Source organism: Corticium candelabrum, chromosome 6, assembly GCF_963422355.1.
Source record: "Corticium candelabrum chromosome 6, ooCorCand1.1, whole genome shotgun sequence".
NCBI lineage: Eukaryota > Metazoa > Porifera > Homoscleromorpha > Homosclerophorida > Plakinidae > Corticium > Corticium candelabrum.
The window spans coordinates 2619305-2636756 of NC_085090.1; the positions used below are offsets into that span (position 1 = coordinate 2619305).

Sequence of the window (17452 nt, forward strand, 5' to 3'; positions counted from 1 at the left end):
TGCAAGTGTTTAGCGGTATAGCTAGGTTGCATGAACACTGCAGTTCATATAGGCAAAAAATTGGATTAGTAGCAGTGAATACTAATGCTCACACACCGGTTGATCACGATCCACAACAAGGCGGCTGCCAAAACTGAAAATATCTCGGGAACAGTCTTAGGCCAAAAGACAACGCGGTCCAGACGCACTTTACTTTGCCAGCGGATTCAAAGAAGTTGCCTGTCGGACGGGTAAACTGGGATGTGAGGGTAAACGCTTTGAATGTCCAGTTTGGCTAGCAGAGCGCCTTTGCCCAGCTCAAGCATATCTTGAGATACGATGTCGTGTCGGCGTTGGTATAAGACAGCTAAGCGTACACACTTTCTGTCGATACCTTCGTGACAACAAGTCGACCAAAACCGCTTTCAGAATGACTCCCAGTGGGCTAAATTGTACGACAACCGACTGCAATTGCATCAGGCACGCCAGGCGAAAAGCTTTACACTCTTTTTGCACGTAATTGTCGACGACATTAATTGGTATTGGCCGCAGCAGACGGCATGTTACGACGAGATTGTCTGCAAGTTGCTTAATTGAGAGTGACCGAAACCGATGTCAAAAGTGTTATATCCAAACCATCCAAGAAGAAATATCGGAAGGAAGTGTCCTGGTGTGTAGCAATCTCGCGAGAACAAGCACTTACCGCCAAGAAAAACCCAGAGATCCCTATCTACCGGAGCGTGAGCTTCGGGGGGGGGACGACAGTTCTCCAATATTGCAAAGTCTTTTATATAGCGGACTTGCCGTTGAAAACGTTGCAGACGAATAAACTTTGGACGGACCAAATCCATAGCGAGCACAACAACGTGAAAAACCGCCGCGACCGAAACACAAATGTACCAGTTTAGTGAACAAGGACCAACGAGTTGACACATAACGATAGCAAGAAAAGATAGCTTAGGTTATTAAGGGGTCTTCATTGGAAACCGTTGAACCTCACCTGGATCCACATAAGAGCATCAAATTCTGTGTTGATCATAGCAGTCGCTGTTATACAGTAGTCCCTCCCATTTGCAACCCCTCTCGTCTGTGACCACCTCCTATTTGCGACCACATTGACTGTGCTCGGACCAAATTTTTATAGCAGGTACCTCCTATGAGCGACCACCTCCGTAACGCGACCAGCGACCACCAAAATGTGTCACGTGCACCTCTTTTAGCGACCAACCAGACCTCTGCGCATGTTCAATGCTGGTGAACAGATCCTGGAAGTGCATAACTGTTCGAGTGCACGTGTGAACTCTTGTCGGAAGCTATGTCTCAGAAGCGCAAGGTTCTAACTCTGGAAGATCGCATTCGTGTAATTGAAAAAGTTGAACAGGGCAAAAGCTGTTGCTGTGTAGCAGTTGACATGGACGTAGGAAAGACGCAAGTTCACTCTATAGTAAGAGACAGAAAAAGCATTAGACGGCAATGGGAAACTTGCCGAAGTGGCCCTAAACAGAAGTATCAGATTAGGAAGGTGCAGTATGACGACATTGACCGTGCTGTCTGGGAGTGGTTTGTTGAGGCCTGTTCAAAGAACATTCCCGTTAGCAGTCGCTTGATACAAGAAAGAGCACTCGTGTACGCTGAACAGCTGGATTATAGTGCACTTTCTGGTTCCAATGGCTGCTTAGAGAAGTGGATGACTAGACACAACGTACGCTTGCCGTGCTTGTCTGGTGAAGCCGCTGATGTGGATGCCAGTGTAGTTGACGACTGGTCCCACCGATTGCAATCTCTATGTGAGGGCTATAAGCTGAGGGACATATTTAACGCCAATGAAACGGGTCTCTTCTACAGAGCTTTGCCTCCAGATTCATGGTTGCGAAAGGCGATGAAGCTAAAGGAATTAAGAAAACTAGAGAGAGAATAAATGCTTTACTTGCATGCTCTGCTGTGGGTGAAAAATTGACACCTACTGTAATTGGACGCTCAGCAAATCCACGCTGTTTCAGAGGAGTGACAGCTTGTCTTCCTGAGACTTATGCAGCAAACAAAAAAGCGTGGATGACAAGCGACCTCTTTCAATCTTGGCTCAACACAGTGAACATTAAGATAAAAAGTGAAAACCGGTCAATCTTGCTATTTATGGACAACTGCTCTGCCCATCCACATGTTATACGCAGTAACGTAAAATTAGTCCTTCTACCACCCAACAACACATCTCGACTTCCGCCCTGTGATGCAGGCATCATACGAACTGTGAAGATGCACTATCGAAAACAACTGCTACGCAGCATCTTGGCGAGAATGGATGAAGCAACATGTGCATCAGACTTGGTAAAAAGTGTCAATATTCTTGATGCCATCATGTTCCTAAGTAGAGATTGGGATGCTGTTCAACCATCTACTATTACTAGGTGTTTCGAAAAGTGTCGGTTTGTGGAGTCGAGTGTGAGGGAGGAAGAAAACGAAACAGCTGGAGAAGTGAATCTTGAAATGGATCTACAGTTTCTGGTGCACTCTGCTGATACAACATGGGCTGAGTACTCAAACTGTGACCAGAAGCTGGCCACTTCCTATACTGAAGAAGATGTAGATTGGGAGCAAACGGCACTCGAGCGTGCTGTTAACGAAGATAAGGAAACCCAAAATGAGTCTGACACATACGTGGAAGACGATGCTGAGGCAGTGGGTGATGATACCAGTAAATGTCTGTCTGAGAGGGAGGCTGCTGTTCACTTACACCAACTTAGGGACTTTGCTGCACTCGATAACGCTGAATTGTTGCAGCTGATTTCGAAAAGTCAATCAATTGTGGAAAAGTTACAACGTACCTCAAAGATGTTCAATATACAAAGTAGAATCACAGTGTTTGTCAAGTAGAACTTTTACCGCACAGTATTTCTCTTGATCACTAACAGTCACTATAATACATGATAAATGAGCAAAGTACACTAGAAAGTTGGTTTCAGTCTCTAACAGTGGACAAACACGTATAGTTCTGTATGTTCTCTATTGCAGAAGTCGCGTGTGTACAGTAGTAAGAACGTCACATGCGTAGTGTGTCTAAGAACTAGTCACGTGCGCAATTAGAGATGTCACGTGCACCTCTGTGAGAGACCACCTCCTATTTCTACCAAATTTAACAGGCTTTAGGGAGGTCGCAAATGGGAGGGACTACTGTACTACTAGTAAGTGTCTTCATTCTCGTGCTAAAGAAGGGGTCGGTCATTGTTAAATGTCCGAGGGGGCTGTAAAATTTGCTGTGGGGCTATAAATTTGAAATGCAGTGATTTGCAAAAGTAACTAAGCATTTAGGCTGGCTACCTTCTGCTGGGGGTCATACTGTTTCAGATTTATCTGTATAATTTAGAAAATGTATGTAAGAACAACATCGTTCTTTGTAGTTAAGCGCTTTGCACACTTGCATTACTGAAACCGGCAATTCTTGCTTTACTTGTTTTGTCAGCCGGGTTGAATGGACATGACTAACTTTAGAAATCATACCTGGGCCACACTGCTGTGAAATATGCTATTTTATTGCACACGCCTATATGATATATACTGCATGTACGTATGCACATATATATGTGGGGTCATCTAGACTTAACCGACAGAAAATTGGGGGCCTCAAGTTTTTAACAGGCATACTTTGCAGGGGTCACATATCAAACTATACAAAGCTCGGGCAATTTTTCCAGCCTTTCCCCCAGACACTTAATTAATGATCGGCCCGAAATCATGATGTTTTTCACTTTTCTAAGGTAAATATTTACGTTACAAATACTTGTGCAGGTCTGTAGGAAGAATTACAGGTGCACTAGAAGAGAGCTAACATTATAGCCAATAAAATATGATGTCATCATTACCAACTCTAGAGCAAGATCTGGAGCGTTTGAATGTTTGGAGAAATGAAATGAGATAATAACAACTAGTAGCTTAGATACTATAATATATAATGCAAGTGAGACTATTGACATGATGTGAAATACCGAAGAATATAATGTACAACTCACCCAGATTTTGCTCGTTATGGCATTTTATAGCTGATTACCTTTTAATGAAACAACAGACACCATATTGCTGTGATTATCTGCAGTTGGTGGAAGTCTACGTGTAGTAATCATTGCTATCCACTCATGAAACTCATTCACATGTCTTATTGCTTACTAGTCTGTGAATCTATCTGGCTAGACGATTTTAGCCATTTGACAGCCGAGGTAGCATCTCATGTCTACTTAGGCTGATAGATGGACTTTGCGAGGCTTAGCGTTCAATGCGCTCAGAGATTTAATAGGTCGTCACTAAATCTACTGTTTTGTGACAATAGACTACTAGAATATAATACGTGGTGTCCATTACTACACAGATTTGACTATGGTGCATGGTAGAGTGCAGAGCGTAAGGGCTGAGACTAGACTTAGGCCGTGTTCACACGTGCAGGTGTGTTCACACTTGCTGAGCTAACCCAGGCTGCCTCTAATTAGTCTTAAGTAAGCTGTGTAAACTGTAACTGTAGTACTTGATCACAGTCAAGTGCTCGCGCTACGCTACTCAATTCCCGCCAGAATTGAAATGTCTAACTCTTTAGAACGCGTTCCATCTCCAAGTTCTACTGACTTCTCCGGGTTTCCTACCTTCGACTTTGGCAGTTCAAGGGCTATGCGATACACTGACTTCGCTCTAACTCCATCATCATCAGCCATTACTATGCAACCAACTAGTTCAGTAAGTATACCAGGTTGGCAAATGCGACAAAGTACATCTGCAATGCCTGTTGGGACTTCTTTTATTTGGAGACCATCAGGATTGCCTAGCATGTCATCAATGCAAATTGCAGCACTAGCACCAGTCAGCTATCCTCACAGTTACTGTGCCACGCAGCAACAACAGCATTACCATCACCACCACCACCAACCGCAGCAACACGATCATGAGCAGCAGCAGCAGCAGCCTCACTCACACCAACATATACAGAACCAGCACAAGCAACCACACAGTACCTCTTCACAAACATTAGAAGAACAACACCTAGACCCTAAAAACTCTGCAAAGAGAAGAAAGGTCGATAAAAAAGGAAGTCTCCAGCATTTAGTAAAGCTGAAACGGCTTCTTTACTTGACATATGGTCAAGCAGCAAAATCCACGATCAACTACGGAGGCCAGGGTAGAAGAAGCCCATTTGAGATCAGATTCAAGATGAGATGACAAAACTGGGTTTCACCAGACCAGGAGATAAGTACAATCAAAAAATGAAATTTCTAGAAAAAAAGTGCAAAGAAATCAAGACAAAGCTAAATCGTTCAGGAGACGAGAATGATAATTCTTTTCCATATTATGACACTATTGACAGTGTAATGGACACAAATCCCACCATTTCACCTATTTTATTATTGACAGTGGTGCTCAAGATGGTCTGGATCTATCAGATGAGGATGACTTCCTACTAGTAGACGACAACGTTTGTGCAACCCCACCTGCTCAAGCAAGAAGCCCTAGCAATGACGTACAGATTCTTAATGATAGCTGTGATGATAGCATTAGTGTGAGTGTTGCCAAAGGAAAAGGAACAGCCAATAGAAGACAAAATAATCAGGAAAGAGGAAGATAATACGTCCAAGAGCTGCTGCCCGTTTTTGAAGACATTGCAACCACCATTGAAACAGGTTTGTCTTCTATGGAGGACAGATTTTTGCAATGATGGAACGGCAGATGGAGAGAGAAGAAAGGCTACTCCAAGGCTTGAAGCAGATCAAGCACAAAGCACAAAACAACAAGAATTCTTTCTTGAGGCTTTAAGAGTTTTGAAAGACCAGTAACTTTCTTGTATATTACTAGTTTATACAATTGCAACATATGCATGCACTTGAACAATTAAGAGTTCTACTTTGTGTTTTTATTAATTTAACAATGGATTTGGGGTTGCTTAAACTTCTACTAAAACTTTAGCACTGTAGTATAACTGCATGCAAGACTTATAAGGACAAGTTTTAATATCATTTTCACTATCTACCTAGTTGGGTTTTCTTAGCTTATTACTGTCAACTGATTTCACTGCACGTACGGTAATAGAGCTTCTCTTGTGTCATCAGCATCACTATTGCCTTGTTGATTATGACCATCATTGCCATCCTCATCATCATAATCATCATTGTCATTGACATCTTCACAGTCTATGAGCCAGTCCTCATCCGCCTCATCATCATGTGCAATACAGTAGCTGTGAAGAATGCAACAATCAGTAACAACATGGCAAACGTTGTGCAAGGTAGTGTCTTGATGCTTATGCAGAATCCTGAAGCGACCCTTAAGAAGACCAAATGCCCGCTCCACAGCCATCCTGGTACTGCTCAGTTTAAAATTGAAGTTTCGTTTATTACGCGCTCCTGTTTGAGGATAAGGTTTCATAAGCCATCGAAGCTGGGGATAAGCTGGATCTCCAATGATAAGAACTGGTACCGTTACTCCATTGATGTTTGCAGGTTGACCATCAGCAAAGCATGTCCCAAAACGCTCAACTTTCTGACACAACTTACTATTGGACAATAATACCCTGGCATCGTGAATTTGTCCAGGTCATCCAACACAGATGTCAGCAAAGTACATGAAAGAGACAACTACAGCTTTCAGAATAACCAAATGAAATGTTTTCGATTGTACTACTCGTCCGAATAGTCAGAAGGACATTTCATTGCAATATGTGTGCCATCGATCGCACCTCCAACTTGGGTAAATCCCTGCTGCTGCTGAAACTTAGCAATTACACTTGCCAGTTGGTTTCCGCTGGGTAAGCAAATATATCGTTTCAACAACTGGCGTACAATAGCTCTGCATACTTAATTCGTTATTGCACAAGCAGTTGAACGACCAATCCCAAACAGGTGACAAACTGTACGGAATTCAGAATTCCCCGCTAACCTCCAGAGACAGGCAGCAACACGTTTGCTAACCGGCACAGAATCACGAAATCGAGTGCTTCGACGAGAAATATATGGATTCAAGTCAGTACACAGGCGCGTGGAAGTAGTCTTCGACATACGGAAGTTAGCTTTCCACTCACGTTCACTCTAGTTCCATACAGAGTACGTTTGTCCACCATATCTCTGTCCTGGGCTTGACCCACACGGTAAGTTGAACAAAATGACGGCGATGTAGAACCATAAAACCCCTCAGTAATGTCAAGTAAGGTGACAACGGAAGACGACATGCGTGCGGTAGGACAGCAACAGCTGTCTAAATCTGCGGATGCGACTGCTCCTCTCACGAAAGAAATCCGCAAGTCGTGCTGCGGCAACACAAAGTAGAGCAATCTTCTTTGATGCATTGCTGTGAACACAATATGAATAAACTGACTTGATGTATTCTAATTGTTTATGCTGAGCAGTCGCAAACCCAGTTTTAAACCCTAGTGTGAACACAGCCTTAGCTCCGTAGGCTTTATTATCGACAGTTGTACATAACTTTTGTTTTATAAATTAAAAACTATTGTAATTGGAGACTCACGTGTGTTTCTCTTTAAAATAGTTTAGTCATTGTTCAGATTTAGTCACGTGTACAACCTAGTCTCGTTTTGACACTAACAATTATTAATTAATAATAATTAATAATTATTGACACTCAAGACTAATATTGACCAGAGAGTTACTTTTTATTACTGAAATTGTGAATAAGCGGATCAGATTATCTGATTTGCTCTTATTGATGCAGGCAGTAGTGCTGAATCACGTGACAATGAGAATGCTGAAGTCGCGGAACTGCTTACAGGGGAAAGATCGAGGAAACATTGCATGAGAGCCTGGATGGCGAATCGGCATCTTACTGTACGAATACAGAGAACTGTAGTAATGATTTGTGGCGTCAAGTTTATACGTAATAATAGTAAAGGCACATAGTCTTCGCAATGGCTACATTGGCCAGAGTGAGAATGTTATACCTGCTGCAATCTTGTTTTCATAGAAAATAGCGTCAATTGTTGCTTTATTCAAAGTAACACAATGAGGATAGACTGTATAGTAAACAGTATTTGGTACCTCTATTTACATATACTGACTCAAAAGTCTGGCCACTTAAGAATCTGAAATGTACTATGCTTTCAGGCTTAGAAATTTGAAAGGCTTTGCATTGACCAATTAGAAAATGTATAGAAGAAATGTATGCATGTCATTTTCAACATGTACAGTAACGGACTAACTAACTGCATGATTAGGTATAAATTGATTAACAATCTCCTAGTGGTTTTCTTCTCTTGGGCTCACAATATAGGACACTCTGTATATATAGTGGGAATAAGTGTACCGTGTATTAGGGTGTCCCAGATTACTCAGGCTCTGAACATAACTCCTGGTAGTACATTCTACTAAATTTAACCATAACAGAGCTACACCAAATGTAACAGTAATAGAACAGATGCCAGTTTCGCAGCCATTAACAGTCTTGTCACATGCCCTCTAACACCTGCTTCTCCACAAGCTGCCAATAGTGCATTCTTTGTTGCTCGTTTGCCTTCCCGTTTCTGCAATATGTCAAGTATTTCCAAAACTCGGCGATGCAATTGCGAAATAAAAAGTTGCGTGAGCTTAAAGGCATCATTGCAGACCATAGGAAAGTTTACAGCGTCCCCATAGGAAGAAATGTGCCAGTGCGTTGTTCAGGAACACGTTGGATTGCTCATTAGCGCAAAGCTATGCAAAGATTCATTGACATATAGGAGTGTATGTAGACCATTTGTCTACACTAGCAAGTGACAGACAGACAAAAGCAGAGAATAAAGCACCCCTCAATGGTTATGTTTTCACGATGAAGAACTAGAAAATGCTAGTTGACGCAGCTATGTATGTAGACTTGCTACAGCCCGTACATCCCTTAAGCCTCAGTGTCCAAGATGATCAAGTCAACGTTGTACATGGTATACATAACCTGCTAAAAACCGGCAATCACTCAAAGGTCTTGCCAAGAAAGAGCTCGCGGAATGCCCAACCTTCAAACTTGTTTTGAGCCGTCTTCAGAGAGACAAAGATACTTTCTATCAAGGAGCTCCTTTGGCAAACTACTCTGTCCGAACACTAAGTAACTGTGCAGGAAAGGTGAAAACCGATTTAGTATGCCTTGATAATAAAAGAAAGGAGCCACTAGGTTGGTGTGACACCATAATTCTTCGTCATATAATTGCCTTTTCTTGACACCCAAACATGGCGAAGAAAACCTAACGTGTAAACTTCTAAGCTAGATGATGGAGATGAGAATGTCGATGATACTGCAGAAGTTGGAGAAGCTGTAGAAGCTCTTGCTGTTCGTTTGCCAAACCACTAGCAAGGAAAGGGGTTAGTATTCTTGCTCTTAATGACGAGATGGAGGAGGTAGTCTGTTATCTTAGAAAGTATCTCAATATCAGCAAGGTTTGCTATGACTCTGTGTGGTACATATTTCACACCTGTCCAGGCTATTGTAAGTGGCCAAACGTTCTCCATTGTTGCCAGCTAGTATTTAGTCTCCCATATAATACCATGTTGAAAGGATGTTTCCGTCTCTGAAACTCATCAAGACAGACTGGCGCACCAGCATACGCAACACAATCTTGTCTGACCATTTGGAAGTATACCATGAAGGCCTATCAATTGAAGACTTTCACGCTGACGCATCTATTCAGCTGTGGTGGGAAGGATGCAAGACCACCCACCTTCCTAAGCAAGGTTTCAGAAGGCAATACACAGCAAGGAAAACTGAGGAGTTGAAAAAGATGATGGCACTAGCAGCTTAAGTTGAGATCACTGGTGTGGAGAACTTGATAGATAATTAGTTGCATGTCTGTGGTTAGAATTAGAGTTTGCGCGGGTTACTCGTTGTTGTAGTTTGACGTTGCCGTTACACAATAAACGGCTAGTGCGAGTACACTGTGTAATATACAACAATTGGCGACGAGAATGGCGGCAAGACAAGAGAAGTTAGGAGAGTTTCTGCCAGGTATAAATCAGGTGGAAGACTATCAAGAGAGATTCGTGCTCGCTTGTGCAGCCAATAAGCTAGCGGGAGACAACGGAGTGGAGACACGAAAAGCTGTCCTATTAACGTCTGTGGGTTCACCCACATATACGCTACTGAAGAAACTGGTCCGGCCAGTCAAACCGCAAGAAATGTCAATAGACGAACTCTTTCAGCTCCTGAAAGACCATTACAAACCGGAAGTGAACGTATTCGCGGAACGGTTTCGTTTCTACAAAAGGCAACAACGACACGGAGAGCCCATCGCAGTGTACGTCTCAGCATTACGCGGATATCCAAGAATAGTCAATTTGGTGAGCAATTAAGTACTGCCCGCGTGATCACTTAGTCTGTGGACTGATTCAGCTGACCGTACAACAAGCTTTGGCAGAGGCGGATTTAAGCTTGGAGAAAGCCATACGGATCACCCAAACAGCGGAGACGGTACGGATGGAAACACAAACATTGAGAGGTGGCGGCATGACGGGTCCCGCTCCTGAACAGGCGGCTAGCGCGGTTGAAACGGCGTTTACAATAAGAAAGACGCCGTGATCTAAATACAGCCAACCAAGTGCTTCGAATACAGTGTGTTGTCGCTGCTATGAGAGCGGTCACAACGCCGCCAAATGTCGATTTAAGAACCATACCTGCCACTACTGCAAGACAAAAGGTCATATCATGAAGGCCTGCCGCAAGAAAGCGAGCAGAGGAAGCAAACCACACTCATCACGGAGACAAAGCAAGGGAAAAGGCCACGGATCTCATAACGTTGAGTAAGAGGAAATGAGTCAGATTTGTTCTTTGCCTGGAAAGGGCGGAGTCAAAGTGAGTGTGGTAGTAGCTGATACGGAATTAAAGATGGAAGAAAAGAATTTCCTTATATTTCGCTCTGCACCTTACGCAGGCCTATTCATGATCACAAGCGGCTCCCATTTGTACTCAAAGCAACAGGGCCGGCGGAACCGGCAAAAGCCGGACCACCAATTGGCAAATGACGTCACTGTGAAAATTTACAATAGAGGGTGGTACGTTTACTCTGTTGCTATTGAATAGTGAAGTGCGCTGCGATTGCTGGCCTCGGATTCCAGCACCTACCCGAAACTGGCGTGCCTAACCTATGTCCGGGACATGAACTCTACTTGGCACGTGTGTATCCCGTGTTCGCTCCGTGTCTTGGTAGCTATGTCTCTCTCGAGGCTACTTGCTAATCCTGTATCGTGTCCGGAGATTGGAGAGATACCACACCAACCGACAGACATCACGTTTCCTAAAGTGAGCTTCGGAAAATAAGATGTCATTTACCACTCATTTCGCCCAGCGTGGTTTTAGAAGTGGAAGTGGCTACACTGGGATCAACAGACAAGTCGTGTTTTCTGCCATCTGTGCATCATAGCTGTCAAACAGAAGATGAAAGGCTCGTATTGCGCAGATAGCGCTTTCGTGAGCAGGGGCTACCAGAACTGGAAGAAAGCAACTTCTGCATTTAGAAATCACGGGAGTTCATCGTGTCGCAAAGAGTCCCTCGAAAACGTCATTATTCTTCCTGCAAGGACACAGGATGCGGCGGAAATTCTAAGTTCAAGGACGAGCGAAGAGAAGGAGAAGAGTCGCAAGTGCCTTAAGAAAATATTTAGTGCTGTTCAGTTTCTAGCAAGACAAGGATTGCCACTATGTGGTGATGGTTGGTATGAACTGAACGGTAATCTTAACCAACTCATCAACCTTCTCAGCAAAGAAGATGCAAATCTGGCAACTTGGACAAAGAAGAAGACAGATAAGTACACTTCCAAAGATGTGCAAAATGAGGTGTTAAGAGTCGTGGGTCAACGTGTCCTGAGAGACATTGTATCTGACATTAGATCATCAGTGTTTACCATTTTGGTGGCTGAACCTACAGATATCAGCACCACAGAACAGGTTGTTTTCGTTCTCCGCTTGGTTGATGATAGACTTGATGTCCATAAAGATATCGTTGGTCTTTACAGCACAGCAAGCCTGACTGCAGACTCACTGGTTGCAATCATTCAGGATGTCCTGTTACGGCTGAATCTTTCAATAGAGCGTTGTCGGGACACTGCTATGATTGAGCAGCTGTCATGAAAGGGCAAAGAAATGGTGTAGCAACTCAAATATCTTGTTTAGAAAGACGTGCCATATACACACATTGCTATGGTCACTCATTAAACCTAGCCTGCCAAGAAACTGTTCGTGAAGTGAAAATTGTGAAAGATGCAGTAGACACCACATTTGAATTATCGAAAATTGCTAAGTATTCAGCAAAACGCAAGGCCGAATTAGTGAGATTAAAGGAAGAACGGGCACATAATGATCCTGGCTTCAGAACCATATGTCCAACTAGGTGGACTGTACGGTCAAAGTCTCTGAGTAGTGTCAGGCAAAACTACTCAGTCTTGCAACAGAGCTTAAGTACATTTGCAGACTTTGCTAAACATGACATGGAAATCTCTGCCAGAGTTAACGGAATCAGGTCTCAAATGGAAAAGTTTTCTTTCTTGTTTGGAGTCATGCTTGGTGAGAGCGTATTAGGTATGGCAGAAAACCTTAGTTGTGTCCTGCAAAGTAAGAAGATTTCAGCTGCAGAAGTTCAAGCTGCAGCTGAGCTGACGTTGGACACCATGCTGAAGCACAGGACTGACACAGCATTTACCAAATTCTGGGACAAAGTGGTCAAGCACAGTAAAAATGTAGACGTAGACAAGCCAGCTCTACCCAGGAAAAGGAGAGTACCTGCACGATTTGACCTATCAGGTGCTGGTGAGAGTTATGTTCCGTTGACAGTAAAAGAACACTACATGATAATATACTATGCTGCATTTGATCGGGTCATTTCTTCAATCAAGAACCATTTTGACCAACCGGGCTACAAAGTTTATTGCCCCCTTGAAAATGTATTGCTCAATGCCATATCGGGGAATGATTTTGAGGCAGACATTCAGAAAGTTATTGAAGTGTATGGCAATGATTTTGATCAAGACTTGCTTCGCATACAGCTAGACATCTTTCAAACTCATTTTGCATCAGAGCAGGGAAAACAGCAAGGAAATAGTACTATTTCTGATGTGAAGTCTCTTTGTCTCAGCCTTGGAGAAGGTCGCCATGTACTGTCGCAAATTGAAGTGTTACTGAAGGTTCTTCTAATCATGCCTGCCACAAATACCAGTAGTGAGAGATCCTTTTCTGCGTTGAGACGGATCAAGAATTATCTTCGATCAACAATGAAGCAGGAGAGACTGAACGATGTCATGGTTTTGAATGTACACAAAGACAAGACAGATAGTCTGGATTTGAATTGTTGTTGTAATGACTTTGTAAGTGGCAGTGAGCATATAGACGTGGAATTTTCGGTTTGTTCAAATAATAGACAACACTGTCTAGGTGTCCTGATGTTCAGTCCCGGTTTAGGTATCTAAGTTTACCAGACCACCAAATTTAGTATTCTGCGGAAGACGAGAGATCAATGTATCACGACGACGCTGGGATTAACCACGCCCCATTAATGCGAGTTAGGCCGGACCACCAAAAATTTGCTTTGGCCGGGTTTGAACAAGATCTTCGAAAGTTAAAATCTTGTCAAAACCCATTGCATCTGCGTAGAAAACGACAACAGCGTTCTTAGAAATCAGTTGGACGTCCAGAGACGCTATAGTTTACTTAGGGCGCGTTTCTTTAGCCTCCACCGTCTAATCCGGATTAGGTTGTGGAGTTCCTGCGCGTTTCTTTTAGCTTCACCGGTGGAGCTGGTGGAGGTCCGGTAAAGGTAGATCACTGCGCATGCTCACTGCTACACCGAATGGCGGAAAGAAGACGGACGTTCAATGTAGAGTCTCTTGCAGACTGTAATCTAGTCAGAACGCTGGGCGGAGACACTTCCACTCCTTTCCTTTGGGCACCGAGTGGCCTAACGTCTCTGCAGGCCCCCGTTCCAGCGGATGTCGTCATGGCACGGAGTTGCGACGTTTCTGCTGCTTCAGGCAACTCCTGTGACAGACTTATAGAAGCTGAGGAGGAACGTAGTCAGTCGTCTTGTTAGTCCGCTGACAGGAACCGATCATATACACCAGTACCTGTAGGTTCTGCTAGTCTCAGTGCTTCAGCTACTGGGTCCAGTGTCTATCAGTGGGGCAGAGCAGTAACCTTGCTTCTTCTAAATCTGTACGTTGTCTATAAAGAAGAACTGACAGACAAGAAGACAAAGAAACGGAGTGTGTGAAAAAAGATTGCAGAAAAGCTAACAAGGGAAGGAGTACATGTTTCTGGTTTGCAGTGTGAAAACAGGTGGAAAACGCTGAAGTCACTGTTCCGTCGTACGATCGATCACAACAAGAAGACAGGTACCTACTATGAAACAACAAATTTTTATTGTTATCATTTATTTTCTTCATAAATGTGGTGTTTATTTCATAGGAAGGGAAACACGTACGTGTGACTTTTTCCAGGAACTGACAGATATCCTTGGAGATAAGACTGAGATAGAACCCGTGAGTGTAGCCAGCAGCTACAGCTGTACTACTGATGAATCCGTCAACACCAGCAGCAGTTATGATGCCTGCTATCAGGATTATGATGATCAACTTGAATCAATCAATGACCATTCCGTGTTAGACGAAATAGAGACAGTCACTGAAGGCACAGGTGGCCCACCTCCAGCCAAAAGACCAAAGAGGGACAAAGGAAAGTGTGTTTCTATTCCTACCAGAAAGACTAGTGCAAGCAAGAGAGACATAATTGACGTCATCAAACGTATGGAGCAAAATAGGCATGAGCTTGAGAAGCAGAAAATGGATCTTCTCAAAGACATGCAGAGAGAGAAAATTACTTCAATGAAAAGCCTTATGGACACTCTCAAAGTATTGCAGACAAACATTAATTAGTGCCTGATCATTTAAGTTGCAACCACTAGTTTGTTTTAGAAGTTGTGTTCTGAGATTGCAGCTAAGTTCATGTTACGTTACAACTACACAGTGTTCCCATAACTGCTCTGCAATTAGGTCACATTTACGTTTAACGATATTTTCCCTTGATTCACCAGGATGACCAGCAGTATTAGTTTCCTCAAGACTACAATCACCATCCTCATCACGACCATCCATGCCATCGTCTTGTTGGTTGTCATCATCATTGTCCAAGAAGTGTTCTATATCTCTCTCAGACATGATGCATATATTGTGTAAAGTGCAAGCTGCCAAGATCTTCCAGTCTGTTAATATCAACATACTTTAGTATTTTAAAGTGACCATTCTACAGAGCAAATGCCTGAAATCATCTGGATAATACCCAGGCAAGACATAAATTCGTGATGATGATAGTGGTGACAAGTACCAACCAAGTGCTAAAAAATCAAAAAATTAGGCAGCAAGTTCAACGAAGGCAAAAATTTCAAGAACAGAGGATGTTATGAAGTTGTTGGAAAATATGGATAAAAATAGGCATTAAGAAGAAAAAGAGAAAGTCGACTTCCTCAAGTTAGTGCATGCTGAAAAATTTAGGTAATGAACGTTCTGGTAGATGCCACTACTGACTTAACTACTTGCAAGCAGTAGATATCAGAGTCTAATTCGAGTTTGTGCCAACAGTTCGTTTCTTCCACATAACATGAGAGCAACAGACTTGCAGAGACATAACTATAGGTCTCTGAACACAACAACACATATAACACCTCCTTAACAATCAGGAAGAACTCTACATTGTTCCCACAGCTGTTCAGCTATTAGGTCCCTCTTCAACTTTGCTTCATTTCTCATGCCATAATTAATAGCAGTAGCTGCACCACTGTGTGGATCACATCTATCGTCTCGTTCAATACCAACATCAACATCATTCATTAGGTCATCAACGTCTTCTTCTGCTGTAAGGCAGATATTATGTACTGTGCAACCCGCAAGGATGATCCTTGGAAAATCTTCAACTCTATCAATGTCCATGTACTTAAGTCTTCGAAATCTTCCCTTTAGAAGAGCAAACGCCCTTTCTATGGCCATTCTAGTAGATGAATGTAAAAAGTTGTAGTTTCTCTGTTTAGAAGTCAAATGCCCATTATCTCTATAGGGTGTTAGTAGCCATGGTGCCAATGGATAGGCAGAATCCCCCAATAAGTAGCTTCCTTCAGGAAACATAAAGTTCGTAGAGTCACTAATCCGATCTGAGAGATCCGAATTTCTCAGAACACGTGCATCATGTGTACTGCCGGGAAAGCCTGCAAAACAGTCTGTGAACATCATCCGGTGATCACAAGTTGCCTGCAGCACCACAGAATGAAAATTCTTCCTGTTGATGTAGGAGTCTTGGTTCAGTACAGGAGCTTTAATTGGAATGTGAGATCCATCGATAGCACCCAATACCTGTTTTAAGCCACGACAACTACAAAATCCTGCTGTGATAGAATGTACTGCTTCAGCGGAGGAAGGCCACAGAATCACTTTGGAAGTCCAATTTCTCACAATGGCAGTGATAACACGTCGTACAGTTCTGTACACTGTTGACTCACATATTCCGAACCTGTCTGCCACACATCTTAGAGTCTCTTGCATTGCCAAGATCCACAAGGTTACCAGTAGCTGTTTGTGGACATCCAAAGTACGTCTTCCTCTTCGCTGGAAATCTGTAGGTTGTGGCATTTCTCTACAGTGTCCAAGAGCAACCGTCAAAATATTGGCCGTCGTCCTGGATACACGAAAATGCCTTCTAAAATCATCAGGATGATATAGGGGAACAACAGTTTCAGTAAAGCCAGAGACTCGAACACGCTGTCGACGGTGCATAAACGCCCCCAAAAGGGGAGCCACGCAATCAAAGCTACCAGTTAGAAGCAAAAGCAACATCTCGGTGTCGTCCAATAATTCAGTGAACAGGGAAACTGCTAATGCAACAATAGCCATGCACGTAGAGCAAGAACGATCCATTTCACAATATTATCCGAATGCGCATGCTCACCTCCACCGGCACGTTTCTTTATTCCACACTAATCCACCTCCACCGGAATACATCCGGCTAATCCGGTGGAGGTCCATCACCTCAACCGGATTAGTCGGTGGAGAATAAAGAAACGCGCCCTTACACGTAGAGAATTCACACTAAAAAATCGTTTCCTAACCAACAATCAGACACCCCAAACTATACTAACAAATTACATAAAGTCCCTTCGACCACTTTCAATGCTAAAAGGGAAGTTCACACAACGCCTCTTTAGCCTGGTAATTGGCATAAAACGAAGATTAGCATCGTGCTGTGGATGCCGCCATTTTACAAATTTTTGGAAGCCCGGATTAAACGTGACCTCCCGGATGTCGATACTTAGAGACGGCATAATGCAAGATAATATAAAATACAGTAATTTACCAAAATTAATATAACATAACAACGATCAGTTGTAATACGTGTTTCTGTCATTTTCTTGACTATCGACTGATTGCTGTAGGTGTAAATGTAAATGTAGGCGTAAAATGGTGTCTAGATTAGACAGTTTAGTAGTAGTAGTAGTAGTAGTAGT

The 17452-nt window shown here is 43.0% G+C and overlaps 5 protein-coding genes across 5 annotated transcripts; all 5 read left to right on the forward strand.

Annotated features, from left to right (window-relative positions):
• Window positions 1-1294: 1294 nt before the first annotated feature.
• Window positions 1295-1897, forward strand: LOC134180739 (tigger transposable element-derived protein 6-like). Its single transcript, XM_062647925.1, has one exon. The coding sequence runs from the start codon at window positions 1295-1297 to the stop codon at window positions 1895-1897; it is 603 nt and encodes a 200-aa protein (XP_062503909.1).
• A 134-nt stretch (window positions 1898-2031) lies between these two features.
• On the forward strand, window positions 2032-2850 carry LOC134180740 (tigger transposable element-derived protein 6-like). Its single transcript, XM_062647926.1, has one exon. The coding sequence runs from the start codon at window positions 2032-2034 to the stop codon at window positions 2848-2850; it is 819 nt and encodes a 272-aa protein (XP_062503910.1).
• Window positions 2851-11127: 8277 nt separating this feature from the next.
• LOC134180741 (uncharacterized) lies at window positions 11128-12045 on the forward strand. Its single transcript, XM_062647927.1, has 2 exons — window positions 11128-11217; window positions 11275-12045. The coding sequence occupies exons 1-2, from the start codon at window positions 11128-11130 to the stop codon at window positions 12043-12045; spliced, it is 861 nt and encodes a 286-aa protein (XP_062503911.1).
• LOC134180742 (zinc finger MYM-type protein 1-like) lies at window positions 12042-13449 on the forward strand. Its single transcript, XM_062647928.1, has 2 exons — window positions 12042-13310; window positions 13369-13449. The coding sequence occupies exons 1-2, from the start codon at window positions 12042-12044 to the stop codon at window positions 13447-13449; spliced, it is 1350 nt and encodes a 449-aa protein (XP_062503912.1).
• Window positions 13450-14157: 708 nt separating this feature from the next.
• Window positions 14158-15133, forward strand: LOC134181539 (uncharacterized). Its single transcript, XM_062648814.1, has one exon. It carries the CDS (start codon window positions 14307-14309, stop codon window positions 14835-14837), a length of 531 nt encoding a protein of 176 aa, XP_062504798.1. The 5' UTR covers window positions 14158-14306; the 3' UTR covers window positions 14838-15133.
• The last annotated feature ends 2319 nt before the right edge of the window (window positions 15134-17452 follow it).